The sequence below is a fragment of the Symphalangus syndactylus genome, chromosome 16, assembly GCF_028878055.3.
Source record: "Symphalangus syndactylus isolate Jambi chromosome 16, NHGRI_mSymSyn1-v2.1_pri, whole genome shotgun sequence".
Taxonomy (NCBI): domain Eukaryota; kingdom Metazoa; phylum Chordata; class Mammalia; order Primates; family Hylobatidae; genus Symphalangus; species Symphalangus syndactylus.
In genome coordinates, this window is record NC_072438.2 from 65,274,716 (window position 1) to 65,294,649 (window position 19,934).

A 19,934-nucleotide genomic window follows, 5' to 3' on the forward strand; every position below is an offset into this window, starting at 1 on the left:
CAAGTACAAAAGGGAGAACAGCATATAAGGAAAGACATACCCTATAAGGAAAGAATTATGCAGGGACATAGGTGCCTAGCAACCTCCAAATACAGAGCTCTGCAAAAGCTATGTTGCCTCATGCTGTGCACTAGACTGTAATTCCCCGTTGTCTTTTCCATGTCAAGTTGTGCCCACAACATTGTCCTACCCAGCTTGCTTGAGATATACGAAACTCATGTACCAAATGGTCCCTGATGTAAAGCAGATCATAGCCCAAATGATTCAGTGCCAGCAATGTAAGGCAATGACAGAAATGTGATTTTTAACCTCTGTAGTTTCCCTGAAGTTTCAATGTCACTTCCTTTCCTTTGTAGAAGTGAGTTAAAGGAGAAAGTTGGATTCCTGTTCTGTGTAGTCTAAGCCAGAGGAGGTTATACTTGAGAACTGGGGTGGAATATATTTCTTCTCCCACATTTAAGCTGAAATGGGACATCAAAGCTGAAATGGGTGTATACTCTCTAATGCCAATTAATTCAACCTCAAACCTCATTGTCCATATGCACAAAAATTCCACATGATCAAAAGACCAAAACGACATTCTGACACTGCTGTCTTTCTTAGAAGCTGAATAAGTGTAAAGAGGGATTCTAGAATCAACAGTCTCTGCATGTCTGTGTTCATACAAGCATATTAACTGACATCCAGCTTTGCCGAGAGGCCAGAACATGTTCTCACTGTGAAGACTACACTTTCTATTTTTTCCAACTCTAGTGCAGTTAAGTGTTCAAACTAACAGCCCTTGTGCTGAAACAACAAAGCAAAAATACAACTGCAAAATTGATCATAACCTTAATGTTTCTGTTCAACTTGTGAACACTTTCAGACACTTGCCGTGAATTGGGTGGCACTGCCCAGTCTAAAGGCCGAGTGCGGTGGCTCACGCCTGTAATCCCAGCACTTTGGGAGGCCGAGGCGGGTGGATTGCCTGAGGCCAGGAGTTCGAGACCAGCTTGGCCAACATAGTGAGACCCTGTCTCTACTAAAAATGCAAAAATTAGCTGGGCCTAGTGGTGGGTGCCTGTAGTCCCAGCTACTTGGGAGGTTGAGGCAGGAGAATCGCTTGAACCCTGGAGGTGGAGGTTGCAGTGAGCTGAGATCATGCCACTGCACTCCAGCCTGGGAGACAGAGCAAGACTCTGTCTCAAAAAAAAACAAAAAACAAAAAACAAAGAATGTGCCCTTATTTGGATGCATAAAGCTTTAAAGTTTAAACTCTCCTAAACATTCTTTATAGAGAGGACTGTTTCTTTTTTTTTTTTTTTAGATAATAAAACATGCATTAATTATTTATTTATTTATTTATTTTAATTTTACTTTTTCTTTTTTTTAATTATACTTTAAGTTTTAGGGTACATGTGCAAAACGTGCAGGTTAGTTACATATGTATACATGTGCCATGTTGGTGTGCTGCACCCATCAAAACGTCATTTAATATTAGGTATATCTCCTAATGCTATCCCTCCCTCCTCCCCCCACCCCACAACAGGCCCCGGTGTGGTGTGTGATGTTCCCCTTCCTGTGTCCATGTGTTATTATTGTTCAATTCCCACCTATGAGTGAGAACATTGACCCAGCAATCCCATTACTGGGTATATATCCAAAGGATTATAAATCATGCTGCTATAAACACACATGCACACGTATGTTTATTGCAGCACTATTCACAATAGCAAAGACTTGGAACCAAGCCAAATGTCCAACAATGATAGACTGGATTAAGAAAATGTGGCACATATACACCATGGAATATTATGCAGCCATAAAAAATGATGAGTTCATGTCCTTTGTAGGGACATGGATGAAGCTGGAAACCATCATTCTCAGTAAACTATTGCAAGGATAGGACTGTTTCTTATGCTCCAATAAGAGACATTCCTAATAACAAGTTATTAAAAAAAACAAAATGGTTAGAGGTGGGTACAAAATTAGGATGGGTTATAATGAGTCCAGAGTATTGAAAGTTGCCAATTCAAGAGCTTAGACTTCCTATCATGCTCAAAAAAAAAAAAACAAAAAAACAAAAAAACTAAAACTAAAAGACCAAACACTGAATAGTAGAGAATGTATTGAAATGAATTTAAATGCTTTGATCTGCAAGTCTCAGACCTAGGCAAAGCATTCAAATCAATATTAATGAGACAGTTTGACCAAGTAACTCCTGCTACCTAAGCAAAAAGGAATCTAGTGACAACGTATAATGAGACCATGTAAAATCCTTTTTCTATTTTGATTCAGAAAACATCTATTAAATACCATGTTCAAATTACCCTGCTGAGCTATCTTCTTGTTCTTTTGCTTGGTATATCTACTAAATGGAAGGCATTCTTGGTTCAGACCCCATGTAATGGGCTTTGTACATCCTGTTTTTAAAAAATGGTTTTTAAAAACAGACACATGTAATCTCTAGGAATAAGGCATTACAGTCGCATGCTAGATCTTTCCTGGTGCAAGCTTTGTCCCCTCCAGCTATTTCGCAATTAGACAAGTCAAACTCTCTTTCTTGCCCTCAGTTTTCTAATCATTATAATAAAATGATGTGGCCAAATTATTCCCTAGTTTTCTTCCAGCTCAAGTCTAACCCACTTGGTATTTCTTTAAGCAGACAAAGCGTTGTTAAAGTAGACCATCGGACCTCACATAGGTCAGGATATTGGAATGATCTAGGAATCTTTAAAATATATTGATACCTGGGTCTCCATGCCCAGAGACTGTGATCTAATTTTTCTGGGAATGCCATGAATATCAATGTTTTAAAAGTTCCATAGTGAAATTTTCCCAGATGATGTGAAGCAGAGCTTCTAAACTGTCCATGATAATGATGTAGGGATGAATTTTGACTCGGGATTCATTGGAACAGGCATCTCTGGGTAACTTAGAGTAGATTTTGTTGCCAGAGTCTGTTCCTATCAGAACCCAACTTTTGTAGGCTCAGAAGGCAGAGCTGGGCAGGAGGTGGCTCGTACACTGGCAAACCATCTCACTTTTCCACCTGGGCTTTACTAGTTAAAATACCAGGCTGGGTGCAGTGGGTCATGCCTGTAATTACAACATTTTGAGAGGCCAAGGCAGATGGATCACCTGAGGTCAGGAATTCAAGACCAGCATGGGCAACATGGTGAAACCCCATCTCTACTAAAAGTACAAAAAATTAGCCAGGTGTGGTGGCTGATGCCTGTAATCCCAGCTATTTGGGAGGGTGAGGCAGGAGAATCACTTGAACCCAGGAGGTGGAGGTTGTAGTGAGCTGAGATTGCACCACTGCACTCCAGCCTGGGCAACAAGAGCAAAACTCTGTCTCAGAATAAATAAATAAAGTATTACACCATTCCACGTTTCCACTTATTAGTCATTTGAGTATAGGTTCTGATTGTTCTAAAAGTGTTTAAACACTTACTGTGGAAATGCAATGTTGGAAAGAGCACAAGACTACACAACACATAGCTTCTGTGACCTAGCTTTGGTTTAATAGTAGCTACTGATATGGTTTGGCTTTGTCTCCACCCAAATCTTATCTTGAATTGTGGTTCCCATAATTCCCATGTATTGTGGGAGGGACCTGGTGGGAGGTAATTGAATCATGGAGGCAGTTTCCCCTATACTGTTCTCTTGGTAGTGAATAAGTCTCATGAGATCTGATGGTTTTAAAAGGGGTTTCCCTTTTCGATTGGCTGTCGTTCCTGTCTGCCACCACGTAAGACATGCCTTTCACCTTCCACCATGATTGTGAGGCCTCCCCAGCTGTGTGGAACTGTGAGTCCATTAAATCTCTTTTTCTTTATAAATTACCCAGTCTCAAAAATACAAAAAAATTAACCAGGCGTGGTGGCAGGTGCCTGTAGTCCCAGCTACTTGGGAGGCTGAGGCAGGAGAATGGCGTGAACCCGGGAGGCAGAGCTTGCAGTGAGCCGAGATCGCACCACTGCACTCCAGGCTGGACTACAGAGCAAGACTCCGTCTCAAAAATAAATAAATAAATAAATAAATAAATAAATAAATAAATAAATTACCCAGTCTCAGGTATGTCTTTAACAGCAGTGTGGGAACAGACTAATACAGCTACCATTTGTTAAGCACTTTCTAAGCCAGGTGCAGATGTCGCTACGTAAGTTCTTACTGATTTTTTTTCTAACAGCTCAGCAAACTATATTCTCCTTTTACCGATGAAGAAATGAACATTAGGCAAATTGCCTCAAGCCACAGAGCAAGGAAATGATGAATCCTGGGTGGGTGGGACTCACAAGCCTGAGCTATTAGCTGCTATGCTATCCCACCTCTACCCAAAGTTAACTGTATGAGAGAATCTTAACTCTGGTTTGACTTGGTTCCAAAAACACAGGGAAAGCATCTTGGTTCAAGGTTTAATAAGTCCTCTAAATCCTGCCATATCATTTTCAAAGGTTAAAGGCAATGACACTCCTCGCTGTAAATGCATAACTTGTGTATAGCTCATTGACTCGGGCTGGTTCTGTTAGTGAGGCCCCTACAGCAGTGTCAGCATTTACAAGAAAATCTTCTAAGGACTCCTTTTCAGTATGCATTAGCATAGTCCCATTCCTCAGTGAAATAGGCTGTAAAAATCTTACTGTCTGCTCAGTTTGGTCTTTGCAGAGTAGAAGAGCCTTCCTAAAAGCTTAAGAATCCAAACAAGCAGTTAAAGCAAGGATTTGCATGAAGAAGTATCAGAAACAGTCTAACTTTGCTACAGCATCGCTGGTAATGACCCGTATTCTTAAAGAGCTACTTTGAAGATAGCAGTGAAGGCTGTTTGCTGCCCTCTTGGACCCCGAGGTCTGTCTTAGAGGTTAATATTTCACATGTTGTCCTAATTCCGCACTTTAGCTGAGGCAGGCAGAAAGTTCAAAGAAACAAGGAAGCACGTTCTCTGTCCAGTACAAAGTACTGGACATTCTAAACAAATATGTTTATGTTGCTTTCTTCTTGAGTCTCCTTAGTTCCTTTCCCTGTGTCTACTATATGTGGCTTATTCTGAAAAATTAATGGTATGTTAATGTCAGTGGGATGATGACTTTTTGAAAGTGGCTTATAAAACACAGGTTAAAATCAGTGGGATTCAAGAAAAGACAAGAAAGACAGTATATATAAGAGAAGAGGAAACACAGGCTATGCTCACTTTGAACCTAACGGCTTATGAGGGATTGATTTTCTGTTGCTGTGTCCATTTCATTATTCATAAAATACAGAGACATTCGGCCAGGTGTGGTGGCTCACGCCTGTAATCCCAGCACTCTGGGAGGCCGAGGCAAGTGGATCACCTGAGGTCAGGAGATCAAGACCATCCTGGCCAACATGGTGAAACCCTGTCTCTACTAAAAATACAAAAAATTAGCCAGGTGTGGTGGCGGGTGGCTGTAATCCCAGCTACTCGGGAGGCTGAAGCAGGAGAATGGCTTGAACCTGGGAGTCAGAGGTTGCAGTAAGCCGAGATTGCACCACTGCACTCCAGCCTGGGCAACAAGAGTGAAACTCTGTCTCAAAATAAATAAATAAATAAAAATAAAAGAGAGACACATTCTGTTTCATAGGCCTTTCGGAATAAGTGTTCTTAGTGGTTGGTATACTAGGTGTTTGTCCCATTCCCCTTAATGTTAAAAATAAATTCCCTACCGTTTGTGGAATGGGGCTATCACTAAGTCCTTAACTCAAGTTATTCCTTTTACCAGCATTTTAAGACTGACAAAGCACTTTTCCTGCCTGCTCTGTATAATTAGGGTAAGAAGGTAGGCTTGGGGGTCACAGGGGAGGCTGGTTGACACTTGTATTATGATATTGCTTCAAAACCTTGAAATCATTAAGTAGTACCATTGCTGATGCCAACAGATTCCTACTGGTAGAAAGGGTAAGGATATATAAGAAGTGCCAGCCAACTTTACCCCTACAAAGCCTAAACTAATCATTGTCCACCATGCGGGCAATTCAAGGATTCAAAACACTAGACATTTTGTATGAATCACTAAAGACCAAGCAATAGCTGATTTTTATTATTGCAAAGCCCATAGTCATTCTAAGATGACTCATGCTGTCTTCCAGAATAAACTTCTCAGAGCCTTCTCAGAAACCAGGAGACATGTCGCAAGCTCCAGAATCTCTCGTAGTCATCTGGTGCTAGTACCACAGAAGGGGGAAGTCTCTGCATTCTTTCAGGGAGATTTGTATTAAGTCCAAAATCCAAGTTAGAGATCTTCACTTAAATGGAAGCTAATTTTATTAATGTAGCAGAGTTTCCTTTACAGCTTTCTGTTCTATCTGAGGCCTTAAAAAGGAGTCAGGACTATAAGATAACTTTAGATCCTCCTTGTTTTTACATGTGTCATCTTACTTCTCTTTTTTTTTTTTTTTGTTATTTATCTTAACATTTATTGGGCTTAATTTATTACTTTTAAACAAATTAAATAAATATTTTTTTATTTAAAAAAATTTTCTTATTAATTTTTTTTGCATAGAAAGCAATAAACATTTTCTAAAAATACACACAAACAAAAAGATGCATATCAAACATATTAGGAAGGTTGCACATGGGAAGACGGGGAATAGAAATGGGGAGTGGGAATTAAAGAAAATAAATGAGAGAGGGACTTCATATAGATCAATGATAATAACTCAATCCTCTATTTGACAAAGAAGAAGGAGAAGGAAGAGGAAGAAAAAGAAAGTGGGATAAAGGATCAGAAAGGGAGGAAAATAGAAAAAATTAGAGTATGACTCTAGGGTAGACCTGTTTTGTTGTCACTGGGTTAGTTGGTTGGTTTGTCTGCTGTATTTTTCATATGTTTCGCCATATTGGCCAGGCTGGTCTCCAACTCCTAGCCTGAAGTGATCAACCCACCTCGGCCTCCCAGAGTGCTGGGACCACAGGCTTGAGTCACCACGTCCAGCCCCCACATTGCTTCTGGCCTCCATGGTAGACCTCCCAGACGGGGCGGTCGGGCAGAGGCGCTCCCCACATCCCAGACGGGGCGACCGGGCAGAGGCGCTCCTCACTTCCCAGACGGGGCGGCCGGGCAGAGACGCTCCTCACTTCTTCCCAGACGGGGCGGCCGGGCAGAGGCGCTCCTAACTTCTTCCCAGACGGGGCGGCCGGGCAGAGGCGCTCCTCACTTCTTCCCAGACGGGGCGGCCGGGCAGAGGCGCTCCTCACTTCTTCCCAGACGATGGGCGGCTGGGTAGAGGCGCTCCTCACTTCCCAGACGATGGGTGGCCGGGCAGAGACGCTCCTCACCTCCCAGACGGGGCGGCGGCCGGGCAGGGGCTGCAATCCCAGCACCCTGGGAGGCCAAGGCAGGCGGCTGGGAGGCGGAGACTGCAGCGAGCCAAGACCACGCCACCGCACTCCAGCCCAGGCAAGACCGAGCACCGAGTGAGCGAGACTCCGTCTGCAGTCCCAGCACCTCGGGAGGCCGAGGCGGGCAGAGCACTCGGGGTCAGGAGCTGGAGAGCAGCCTGGCCAACATGGCGGAAGCGCGCCTCCAGCCAAAGGAGAAAAAGCAGGCAGCGGTGGTGGCGCGCGCCGGCAATTCCAGGCAGCCGGCAGGCCGGGGCAGGAGAATCACGGGAGCCGGAGGCAGGGAGTCTGCAGCGAGTCAAGGAGATTCCAGCCTGGGCCACAGCGGGAAGAAAGGGAAGGAAGGAAGGAAGGAAGGAGGGAAGGAGGGAAGGAGGGAAGGAAGGAAGGAAGGAAGGAAGGAAGGAAGGAAGGAAGGAAGGCAGGAAGGCAGGAAGGCAGGCAGGCAGGCAGGCAGGCAGGCAGGCAGGCATTCTCTTTTCAATCTTCTAATGAAGGAAACAGCCTGTGAGACCCTGAGAACCAGGATAACAAGCTAGCTATTTTTAGATGAGGAACTGTGCTTGTGAGCCCTTTTATATGTTTTCGAGCTTTAATTTGTAATCCTTGCCTTGTGATAATACCCCTTGGGTGTATTTCCTGACTAATTTTGCACTTTTTGAACTGAAGGGACCTGAGACCACACCCAACAAGTGAGAAAATTGTATACTTCCTGCTTGTGCTACACTCACTTGCTTCCCTTTGTAAGAAATTTTTACCATCCTGGAGCTTTCAAACAGACCCCATTGCTTAACATAAGCTAGACACTTTCTTCAACAGAGCCCCAGTTTGGAAAGGTAATCAAAGGAATTAACTAGGGGTGTTTTGGTCCTCAGATCCCTTTTCCAGGCCCAATCCCTTTTTTAAATTCAACTCACTAAAAACCCTGCTAAAAGTTTTATGGATGCAAGTGACAATACTCAAATGCATTACATTTGAATATTGAATATTAAGTTTAAAGCAATTCTTCTCTACAGAGGGATCTAAGTCTGTAAGTGAGCCACCTTCTATCCACTGCATGTTAAATGATAACTTGCCAATTTGACAAGTCTGTGATGGGGACTTCCTCTTTAAACCATGGGAGAAAGGTGAATTATCACTCTGGTATATGCATAACTGGATGTACACTTTTGTTAAAATCTTGCAATAAGTCTTGAACATTTTTTTTGTAAAGGGGTTTGTAGTCTTGGGGCCTATAGGCAGAGTCTACCTTCTGATCATTTCAGGAAGTAGAGATAGATACATTTTCAATTGTATGGCCTACAATGGAGACTTACCCTTGGCTATTGCAGCTCAACATACACATCCATTTTCTTCAGGGAATTTATATTACAGAAACTTTTCCTCTTTATTTTTTTCTTCCTTGTCCCTTGGAATTGCTCATACCCAAATGGCGAAAGGATATAGTCAAAGGAAATCAAATACCTTTAAAGCAATTCCAATGCTGTGAAAAACTGTATTTAAATATCTGAACAGAGAAATTTTTGCTATAAAAACTTATAGCAAGGTAATGCCACTCACCTTAGAATCCTTTCATTTGGCCCAGTCTGCCAACGCTAGATTTGATACCTGGTCTTGAGCTATGTCTTGTATTATTTTTATGACTAAACCCAGATGCCACCATTCCCTCCCCAAAAACCCCTCAGAGTGCTTTGTGGCACTTCTCAAATTCTTTTAAAATAGTCTCATGTAAGAATACAAATTGCCAAATTTAATGAGCTAAGTCTTTTCATGTCAGAAATAATACCCTGCAGTAAAGTATGATATCCAGCTTCAAAGATGGGCAACAAACTCTTAAGCCCAGGTCACTTTTTCAGCCAGTGATTCTAACCCAGTTCTGGGCCATCTTGCTGCTGCTATCAACACATGCATTGATGAGCTCAACATAATACTGACCTAAGCAGGACAGATCTGAAGGTATAGTCACACACACTTCAATTGCCTCCCATGAAGAAAATAGAATGTATTCTGTTTTGGAATATGTTGTTGCAGTTCTTGTTCTGGGCCTAAGAAGTTAAAAGTAGATATCGAAGTATATAAATATAGCCTTGAAAGCCAAAATAATATTGTTTTTAAAAGCATATAAGGATTAATATTCAAATGAAACACTTGAACCTGCCACATTTAGGGTATCCTTAAAGAATAGTTTTTTGATCTGGAAAATCAAAACAGATTAGCCTTACCATTGTGTCAGTTGGAGTTCAGTCCACACCAGTTATTTTAAAAGATTTTAATGTTAAGCATTAATTCCCATTCGAATAACTAACCAGGCCTGACCCTGCTTAGCTTCCAAAATCAGAATTGTTGTATGGCCGCAGATATTAAGTGTTAACTAGGTATAAAGTTGTTAGCTAGAAAACTGAGAGAGTAAGAAGAGAAGATCAAGTCATCACTGGGTAAGTAAACTACAGAAAGCAGCTACCACCTCTAGGGCTGAGGGGACAAAGTTAAGACATTGGAACCATCAAAGTTGATAAAGCTTGCAAGAGGGGGTCTCATGGTGCTGCTACTGAGGCCTCTGAGAAGGGAGTACTGCTTAGCTAGGACTGGAGTCCCTGTGCTCTGAGGACCTGGGACCTGTTGGCCAGAGGGCTGATGCTGGTGTCTCCAAGACAGGCATGATGAGGCTAGTTCTGCAAGTGTTAAAACTGGATTCAGGGGCTGTTTTAGGAAGAAACTCTTGCTGCTGGAGTGAAGAAGTTCTACTAGAGTCACACTCCCAGGAGCCTCAAGCCATAAGGAAGTCCATGTGGAGCAAGCAGACATGAGCAAGTCCCTTCACCAGCTTGGCAGTTTCCCTCCAGCGCACCTTACTGGCAGAGCCAACATGCAGCCAACAGGCAAAGCGGGAATGTTTGCACAGTCTAGCTCTGGCTTCACTAACCGGGGATAGAGGTGGTTCTGAAGCTGAGACAACTTAAATGGCACAGATCACCCCTCTAGCTACTCAGCATCCACATACACCTTTCCACAGCTTTCAACTTTTCCTCCAACAGCCACACGAGTGTTTCCATCTAAAAAGGTGCAACTGTCTTTCTCTCCCCAAACTGGGAAGCTGCAAAGACCCCATAGGCATCACATTCATTTCTGAAAAACGGTTACTGTCTTTGGGCTACATTAACCACCCCTAGCCTTCAGTCGCACTCCCATCTGAATAATTCACTGCCTAGAGACAAAATTGTACATTTAACTTCAAAAATACTTGCATTAAAAGAGAAGATAGAGAGATAAGAAAATAGGTAATACATACCAGTGTATACACATAACAAGCAAGGAAGAAAATACGCATAGCTATGACTGTCCTCATTACCATCTACACGAATGCCATCTAGATCCCAGACATTGAGCAATGAGTCTCCTACCTTCAAGGAGATTATAGTCCAGTGTGTGGGCAGGCAAGCAAATAGACTTGTGTGTAAACCATGCAATGGACATGTGTATTTCAAGAGGACTACGTGAAGGAAGCTGTGCTGGAATACAGCTTCTCAGCTGAGATTTGTCACTGCAGTGTTAAGGAACTCTGGTTTGGGGCCAGACAGTCTGGGTTACAAACCTGGTTCTACCACTTAGCAGGTATGTCATTTAAAATATCTGTGCCTTCACTTTGGGAGGCCGAGTCGGGTGGATCACGAGGTCAGGAGCTTGAGACCAGCCTGACCAACATGGTGAAACTCTGTCTCTACTGAAAATACAAAACTTAGCCGGGTGTAGTGCCACACACCTGTAATCCCAATTCCAGCTACTCAGGAGGCTGAGGCCGGAGAATCGCTTGAACCCAGGAGGTGGAGGTTGCAGTGGGCCGAAATCGCACCACTGTACTCCAGCCTGGGCGACAGAGCAAGACTCCGTCTCAAAAAAAAAAAAAAAAGAATATCTGTGCCTTGGCCTTCCCTGTGGAAAATGAAATATCATGATACAGTAATACTCACAGGACTACTATGAATCTTTTAGAGTTATACAAGTAAAACGTTAATAGTGCCTGGTTCCCACCTAAGTCCTGAGTTAAGAATGGCTTTGAGTCCCCTGCTGTGTAAGACTTTCATCTGTAAACAGATTGTCTCCCTGGTTGCCAACCAGCCAGGTGTCTTTGAGCAAAATTAATTACTAAATCTCCAAATGAAGCAATTCAGATAACATTACTCATACATAGATTGCATGAATGTATGTTTTTAACAACTGTTCAGATCATAAAGACTTTTAAAACTCACAGTGGGAGAAATTAAGTACTGACCCCTATGAAAACATGTTGACATTTGTAAACAAGCTAAGTGCAATTGAAATTGAGTAAAAACTTGAGACTTACTTTTTATTTAGATACTCTTTAAGTATCTAACAAACGACAGTTATTCTCATGTGGTGGGCTTGGTCCTTCAATTAAAATGTTCACTTACATGGGTGGTATAGGCACGGAATGAAGAGGGCTTTTGGTGAAGGCGGGGTTTGTGGAGGGGTTAGTGTGCCAGCCCGTAGGTTGTCTTAATACGATTACAAAACAATGAATGGCTTTTCTTTGCCTTTGGTCATCAGTCGATGTAGAAAGTTAATCTGCTCACTCTAGCTCTTTCTACAGCTATATAGAAACATTGGCTCCTGGAAAGTGAGAGAATCTTTTGGAAAGTTAGCTCACTTCTGTGTGGTTACAATGACGGCGCTTTCCTGTTTCTCCTACTATGATACATTGTGGGTAGGGCAGAGTTTATGAGAGCACATGACAGACTGTTTGGAGGATGGTGATGCTGAATAATAGCATAAAAATGTACTAGATGAATTGCACAATTGGCCCCCCCTCAATCCATTATTTCCCTGATACAAATAAGTGTTAATGGCAAAAGAGGATGTCTTTTATCGTGCTTGGATAGCCCTGGGGACCATATGGAGAATCCTAATACTTAAAACAAATTTATCAATGTGAATAAGATGCAGTTCATAACTCTACTCTAGTCACTGCCTTTACAGTTAAGCAATTTTGTGAAGAACTGAAATTTATAATGCCCAATCTCAGGTGGCATTTGCAATCTTACCAGGCTTAGCATTCAATTTATTTCTGTTTTGCAATAATACTTAGCAAGTTTTCGATCCCTATCTTTAATACTTGATTTTTATGCCAAAGTTCTAATAGAAACTGCTTAGCTAGATAATCATTAAATGTTACGAGATATCAAGTGCTTAAAGAAAAACCTAATAGGCACACATGTTGCATTTTGGAAACCACAAAGGAACTAGTCCTACCCACTCCCCTGCTTACAGTCTTCAGTCTAATACAGCAGGAGAAGGAACAAAATGAGTCCAAAGAACTACAAAACAAAGTTGCTAGTTGTAAGCCTATTCTGGCATAAAATCTGGGTCTGCTGTGTTCTGATCTCAATATGCCTCTAAACTCTGCCTACAGGTGTCTGTGGGAGGTTATGTTTATTTGAGACTGCTCCATCGGGATCGCCTGGTGTCACCAAGTGTCCACTGGTACTGGGGTTTGCTGCCTGCCTTCTTGCCATGTCTAACGAAGTGGAAACAAGTGCAACCAATGGTCAGCCCGACCAACAGGCCGCACCAAAAGCACCCTCAAAGAAGGAAAAAAAGAAAGGTATAGAGAAATCCACTTGAAGCCAAGGAAGGGAGCTAGAGGTGGTTACCTCTGGAGAAATGTGAGATACAGAATGAAGTAAGGGCTGGCTCTTATCTTCCTTCAACCTCAGCCTAGTCTCAAGTCCTCCTAATAGGAAAGTTGTACCTTGGGAGAAGAGACTGGTTCATCTCACATATAATAAGACATCTCTGGAAACCTGCGATTATACCCACTTAGGTCCAGCTGGGAAATACTCATAGCATCTTGTTCAGTTAATAATGCAGTCTTTAATTATTATATGGTTATCATTCAGTTATTTATTTACCGTTTGATTTTACTGAACTCATTGAGAATGGGTCTACACAGACCTTTTAAAAGGAGCAAAAGACATTATAAAGATGGGATAATTATATTAATAATTTTCAAGAGAACTTAGGCATAATTCCTTTCTGCCTTATTGATAGTTTAAAATGTTGGTAAATTGCTTGGCAGCTTATTTTTCTTACGTTAAAAATACGTATATTATCATCCTTATATTCTTTTAAAGACTTAAAGAAAGCTATGATGAAAAATGTCCCCAACTCCCACCTCCCATATTCCCATAAGTTTCCCATAACACTGTCAATTTTGTACTTCTAAGAGTTTATTTTCTCCTCCCTCCAACTCCATACACAGTTGATTGTGGAACATGAGTTTGCTCAAAGGAAGTAAGAATAAGACAGGATAGAATATTACACACATGATCAGTTGTAGTATAATCAGGATTTATACTACTTAAATTTTGAGGAGTCTAGAGCATATTTGGTCATAATTAGAACTGGCATTCTTTATCCTGTATTCCTTTCTTTTCTCAGGCCCTGAAAAGACAGATGAATATCTCTTAGCAAGGTTCAAAGGCGATGGTGTGAAGTATAAGGCCAAGCTGATTGGCATTGATGATGTGCCAGACGCAAGAGGGGATAAAATGAGCCAAGACTCTATGATGAAACTAAAGGTAAAAGGGAGATGAATGCTTTATCTGTATATTAAGCAAAAGTCCAAGAGAGGGAATTATATTAGAAGCTCTTGTTGACCTATTGTTCAATTACTTGAAAACCCCTTTTAATCACATTATCCATCAGTAGTGCCACATTTTCTGAGAAACCATGAGTGTTTGCATATTTGGAGGAATGTCCTAGATATCTAATTTTATCAAGTATAACAGGACTCCAGATGCCTTTTCCTTCTGGCAAACTCAACATTAGGACGAACCAAGCCTATTCCTATTTCTATTCCTATAAAAGCTGTGTGCAAATATGTCCATTGTTTGTCTTACTATATGTGGAGAGCACGGAATATCCTGTTTTAGACCTGGGAATTGTTCTGATAAAATTTAGGATTCTACTTAGACATTGGTGTTCCTTAGTGTTAGCCTTTCCGTTGTTTGAATTTAAAAATTTAGTACTATGGCACTATGTGAAACTGACTGAATAAATAATACTTGTTCAATAGTTCAAGGCCTAGAAGAAACATCTCTAAAGATCTTCTAGTTGATCTTTACCAGTGACTATTCTGAGGCCAAGAGAATTAGAGTGACTTGTCCGAGTTCGCACAGTTAACTAAGGGATGCCCTGGTTCAACGTCTTCCATGCCATCCTGCTGTCCCTGATGAAAAATGCCGAATCCTTTCATCGATGGCAAACCAAGTTGAAAACAAAGCTGACTGACTTTGAAAATTTTAATATTAAATGTATCGTAGGATGTTTTTAAAAATTCAACTTCTCTTGTTTTTCCACGCTCATCAGGGAATGGCGGCAGCTGGTCGGTCTCAGGGACAACACAAACAGAGGATCTGGGTCAACATTTCCCTCTCTGGGATAAAAATAATTGATGAGAAAACTGGGGTAAGAATTCACATTTGCTGATACCTCTCTGACCACCTGAGTCTGACCAACAATTTGCTGCTTGAATTTTGGCTCCCCTTCTTCTTTCTCAAAGTTCTGTAGGGAACAAATATAGCATATATTACATCTCCAGAAGTAACAGGCAGAAAACTGAATAGGAGGTAAGGAAGTCAAGATACTGTATTTTGAATGTGTGTTCTACAATAAATGTGAATCTAAGTCTGTTAAGTCTGTTAATAGGCTTAGGTTCACATTATGTCTGTAATATATAAATATATATATATTTGAAATTAAATATATATATAATTTATATAATGTATAAATATTTAAATATATATTAAAATATAAATATATAATTTATAAAGTAAAACTTCTGTACATATATATATATATTTTTTTGACCTCGGGTATACAGAACTAGATTAATTTTAACGCCTAGTTTGTGACACTTCTATGTATTGCTTACACGTGAACTTACTAGCTAACCTAAAGCTAGAACCTCACCCATAACACATCGACCTCTTTTTCATTTCTTTTTTCCCTGCCTTCTCACCTCACAGATGTAGCCTTGTTTTTGTTGGTTCCTGTTGTTCTATCACTTATGGACAGTCTTACTTATTTTGCCTTGTTTTTAAGCCTTATCAGAAAGCTATTTATCATACGTCAAGTCTTCTGTGATTTTTTTTCTGTACTCAGTGTAACATCGTAAGACTCATGTATTTTAAAATGTTGTGTGTGGCTCATTTTCATTGCTATAAAATACTCTCTTGCATGACGATACTGTGAGGAGACCTCCAGTTACTATTCATACCTTTCTAGAGTGCCCATTATCTACTACGCAAACCTAGGGCCCTGGCACCCTAGTGGACCCCACTCAGCTTGCTTGTGCTGGGGTCCTCAGGCACCACTCTCTTTATCAGTCACCTTTGTCTCTCAACTCTTATTTTCCCAAGCCCATCAGAGAAAGGTGGCATGTTTATCTCACCCTTCTGTCTCTCCTCAAACTTTCTAAGATACTCTAAGATACCTTAGACATTCAGGACCAAATGCCAAGACACACTCTGCCACCTACAAATATCCCTAAAGAGTTGAACCTTGTTAACTGCTTGAAAGGATCAAGAAAAAGGAGGGAAAAATAGAAGAAAAGACACTAAGCCAATAAAGTCCCCACCCCTTATCATTCCTGGTTAATGATGTAGTCATTATGTTACTGTGTATTAGGCTGTCTAGGTGAGGCTGAGAAACACTTGATGATAGTATTTGGTATCCTCCAGAATATAGTGGGAATACGGTTCCAATAACACATAGGATGGTTCCTTGGCCAACTCTGAGCCATCGTCAATGAATCCCTGTGAACACTCCTTTAGCTTAGTTATGCTGTTCTTTTAAGTTTGTCTTTGAGTTGGGAAAGTAGACCTATTTGGCTTGGCTTAAGGGCTAAATGTCTCCTCTTCACTTGGTCTTCTAATCCTCAGTCCTTCCTGGCTATGTGGCATCATGTCTTTAAATCAGGGAGAGTAAAGTATCAATATTTTAAGAAGGAACATTCTTCCCACTTTTGTTTTCTATTCTTCTTTCTTTTGGAGCCCTTTCTAGAAAGAGTAATGCTGTAGCCTTCAACCAGAAATGAAAAGTCTTTCTTCAAATGGTTTAACCTTTTCATATATGCCTTCATATATGTGTCTGAGGCTTAGGTGTGCTAGCCTGCAAATAGATTCTAGTTTTCTTAATAAATTACTCTTTATGTTCTTTTTTAAGGTAATAGAGCATGAACATCCAGTAAATAAGATTTCTTTCATTGCCCGTGATGTGACAGACAACCGGGCATTTGGTTATGTGTGTGGAGGAGAAGGCCAGCATCAGTTTTTTGCCATAAAAACCGGGCAACAGGTGAGCTCTAAGTCTTGACATAGACCTAGGGACTTGTCCTCTGTTGACATTGGAGTGTCTGTCACTCAACTAAAAGCTTTACTGGAAATAATTGGATGTAAGAGGGCTAAATAATGATTCAGAGAATGACTATGTTTATTGGCCTATGGAATCTTTTAAAAATGCCATTGATAGCCATGTACTACTGTGTGCCACAGGATTGTGAGAATGGACCTTCTTATAAAGTGAATACTGATTTCAGAACAACGGTGAATTATTCTCAGTAACCTTAAAGGACTCGAAAATGATCGTGATACCTCTTATTTTGTCTAAATACTTATTAACCCTGCTGTTCTTTATATACCTAAGGGTGAGGATTGGGTTGGTGGTGATCCCCTATAAGCCAGGGGAGGGTAGTAAGGAGTTTTAAGATTAAAAGAAAAAATCCCAGTATGAATTATAATTGATAGGAGACAAAGGAAATAAAATACTAAAATTAAAATACTGATAACACTGCTTTCCCTTACTGCAGGCTGAACCATTAGTTGTTGATCTTAAAGATCTTTTTCAAGTTATCTATAATGTAAAGAAAAAGGAAGAAGAAAAGAAAAAGGCAAGTACTACCTGATTAAGGCTCTATTAAATTTAAAACTGGCCAGGCGTGGTGGCTCACACCTGTAATCCCAGCACTTCGGGAGGCGGAGGTGGGTGGATCACCTGAGGTCAGGAGTTCGAGACCAGCCTGGCCAACATGGCAAAACCTCATCACTACTAAACCTACAAAAATTAGCCAGGGGTGGTGGTGGGCACCTGTAATCCCAGCTACTCGGGAGTCTGAGGCAAGGAGAATCGCTTGAACCTGGGAGGCAGAGGTTGCAGTCAGCCAAGATGGTGCCACTGCACTCCAGCCTGGGAAACAGAGCAAGACTCTGTCTCAGACAAACAAACAAACAAACTTAAAATTGTATTCAGGACTATGTTTATGTATAAATATGGTCTATCTGAAAATTTGGCTTCTATATGTGTTGTCTATTCTTCCCAATAGGGCAATGGATAGATTTTTATGGTTAGGCACTTCTAATCTGCACTCCCTGGCTTTTATTTTTTTTTCTCTCTACAAGATTCATATTAATTCTAGGAAATATACAGGACAACCAAGTTTAAATCCAGTAACTCTACTCAAACTTTATATTGATATGAAAAGGGGAGGGGAATGGAGGGCAGAAATAATATACAAGACTTATTCTTGCCTTATGCCTGTGAACCATAGGCATACTTGTTTTTGTATTTAACTCCCTTTCACTATGAATACGAAGATCACTAAATATGTATCTTTCTTTTTAGATAGAGGAAGCCAACAAAACAGTTGAGGTAAAATTGCATCTTTACTTCTTGCTAATCATCTATGTGATGTGTGTAAGCCCCTGTTTGCTACCTGCCCAACCACTCTCGCCACCTCGGTTATTACTATATGTTTATGACTTCTCTGATCATGAAAGATGTTTAGTTAAAAGATGAATACCAAAACCATTGCTGCTTAGCGGGCTAATACAGTGGACAAATACATTTTATAGAGAAAGCTCAACTAAATCCTTAAATATTTGCTATCTTTCCAGAATGGGAGTGAGGCCCTAATGATTCTAGATGACCAAACTAACAAACTGAAATCGGTATGTATTAATATGTGACGTTTGACAGTTCTTACTTATCTGAACATGGGTTCTACTTCCTGTAGATGTTGCTGATACCAAATCTGTATTGAATCTATATGAAAATCCAATCGAGACAACTGTTTTTCAAAATGTTAGTGTAACATCTATGTCAATATACAAAAGTAGTCAAAAAAAGATTACAAAAGTAATCTTTTTAGTAGTCACACCTGAATCTAGTCTAATACTTTTTAAGGATGTGGACAAGATAAATTTGCTTTGAGACATGTCTACACTTCCTGACCTAAACAGCTTAATATGAAATCTATTAGTTAAATGGAAATTAAATTGTGGCAACTACTTTCCTAAACTTTAGGAAACAAATGATTACAACAATATACGAAGTAATCTTTTTTAGTAGACACATCTGAATCTAATCCAAATACTTTTTTAAGGGTGTTGACCAGATGGATTTGTTTGGGGACATGTCTACACCTCCTGACCTAAATAGTCCAACAGTAAGTGTTTGTTTTTAAATTTGCAATGTAATAAAATGACATCTATAACTCAAATTAGCAATAACCAGAAATCTTAAGCATCTCGTTGAAACTTGGAAGGTGACGGTTGATTTTTGCAAATGAAGTGTCAATGGTTTTTAGAATAAATGTGAATCTTAAGTCACCATGGGAACCTATCCACACTAATTCAGTTATATTAATATTGCTTACAGGTTAAACCTGAACAATAGGTCAGCAATGTAGTCCTTCTTGGTATCACTCAGGATTAGAAGGAGGAGCTGAATAATAGTCCTTGAATAAGCCTACTTGAAGAAAGTATGATTGTTAGATGGTTAATCATAAAGCCTCCTGGCCTCTTCATTTCTTTTGCATTCTGTCTGTTGCAATTTAGCAGCATAAATTTGATGTGAAGTAAGATTTAAAACAAACAAGTAGCTCAGTTATATTCCGCCAAAGCTTGTCCTTGTTAGAAAGCTGCCCATTCTCATAGGATTTTATACCATATCCAGTCTGCTCGATATTGAATGATCTGTAACAACCCTGTAAGAATAAAGCAGTATTTTCCTTTATAAATTAAAAAAAAAAAAAGTGGTGGTTCAGGGAAAAAGAAGAAGAAAAAAAAAAAAAAACAGAAAAGAGATCCAGATACAAGGCTTAGGCCCAAGTCTTCAGACCTTCCAAAACATACCTCTAATGAAAATGTCCATGACATTTTGAATGACTTCTTGCAACTTCTTTTATTTATGTAACAGTTTCCTGAGCACCTGCTATTTGCAAGGCATAGCAGTAAGATGCACAACATCAATGACATCATGGAATTTACTCTCTGGCAGGGAGACCAACATTAAAACTAATCACATCATTAGTAATTGATGTTACTACAGGGTATTTATCTAGTTCAGAGATTCAGATAATGCTTTTGCAGAAGTGAGTTTCTAGATTTGAACATAAAAGATGAGACGGCAATAAACAGACAAAAAGAATTAGTCTGGAATAATGGGGGGAAATGTCTAGAAAGGACTCTCTTGTATCAGGAAATTATGGAAGCCTATGTGACCAAGATTACAGGAG

The 19,934-nt window shown here is 40.4% G+C and overlaps 1 protein-coding gene across 3 annotated transcripts in view; it reads left to right on the forward strand.

The window, feature by feature from the left end:
• DAB2 (DAB adaptor protein 2) overlaps positions 1-19,934 on the forward strand; it is a 55,691-nt gene that overhangs the window by 19,839 nt on the left and 15,918 nt on the right. The window contains exons 2-9 of one of the 3 annotated variants that reach the window (XM_055246166.2): positions 12,771-12,962; positions 13,799-13,938; positions 14,729-14,827; positions 16,586-16,717; positions 17,229-17,309; positions 18,041-18,067; positions 18,313-18,366; positions 18,801-18,863. In XM_055246166.2, the coding sequence (XP_055102141.1) occupies positions 12,872-12,962; positions 13,799-13,938; positions 14,729-14,827; positions 16,586-16,717; positions 17,229-17,309; positions 18,041-18,067; positions 18,313-18,366; positions 18,801-18,863 (687 nt within the window). In that variant the 5' untranslated portion in view covers positions 12,771-12,871. Of the gene's footprint in view, positions 1-12,770; positions 12,963-13,798; positions 13,939-14,728; positions 14,828-16,585; positions 16,718-17,228; positions 17,314-18,040; positions 18,068-18,312; positions 18,367-18,800; positions 18,864-19,934 lie in introns of all 3 variants that reach the window. The other 2 variants (XM_055246167.2, XM_055246168.2) reach the window with 2 other exon arrangements.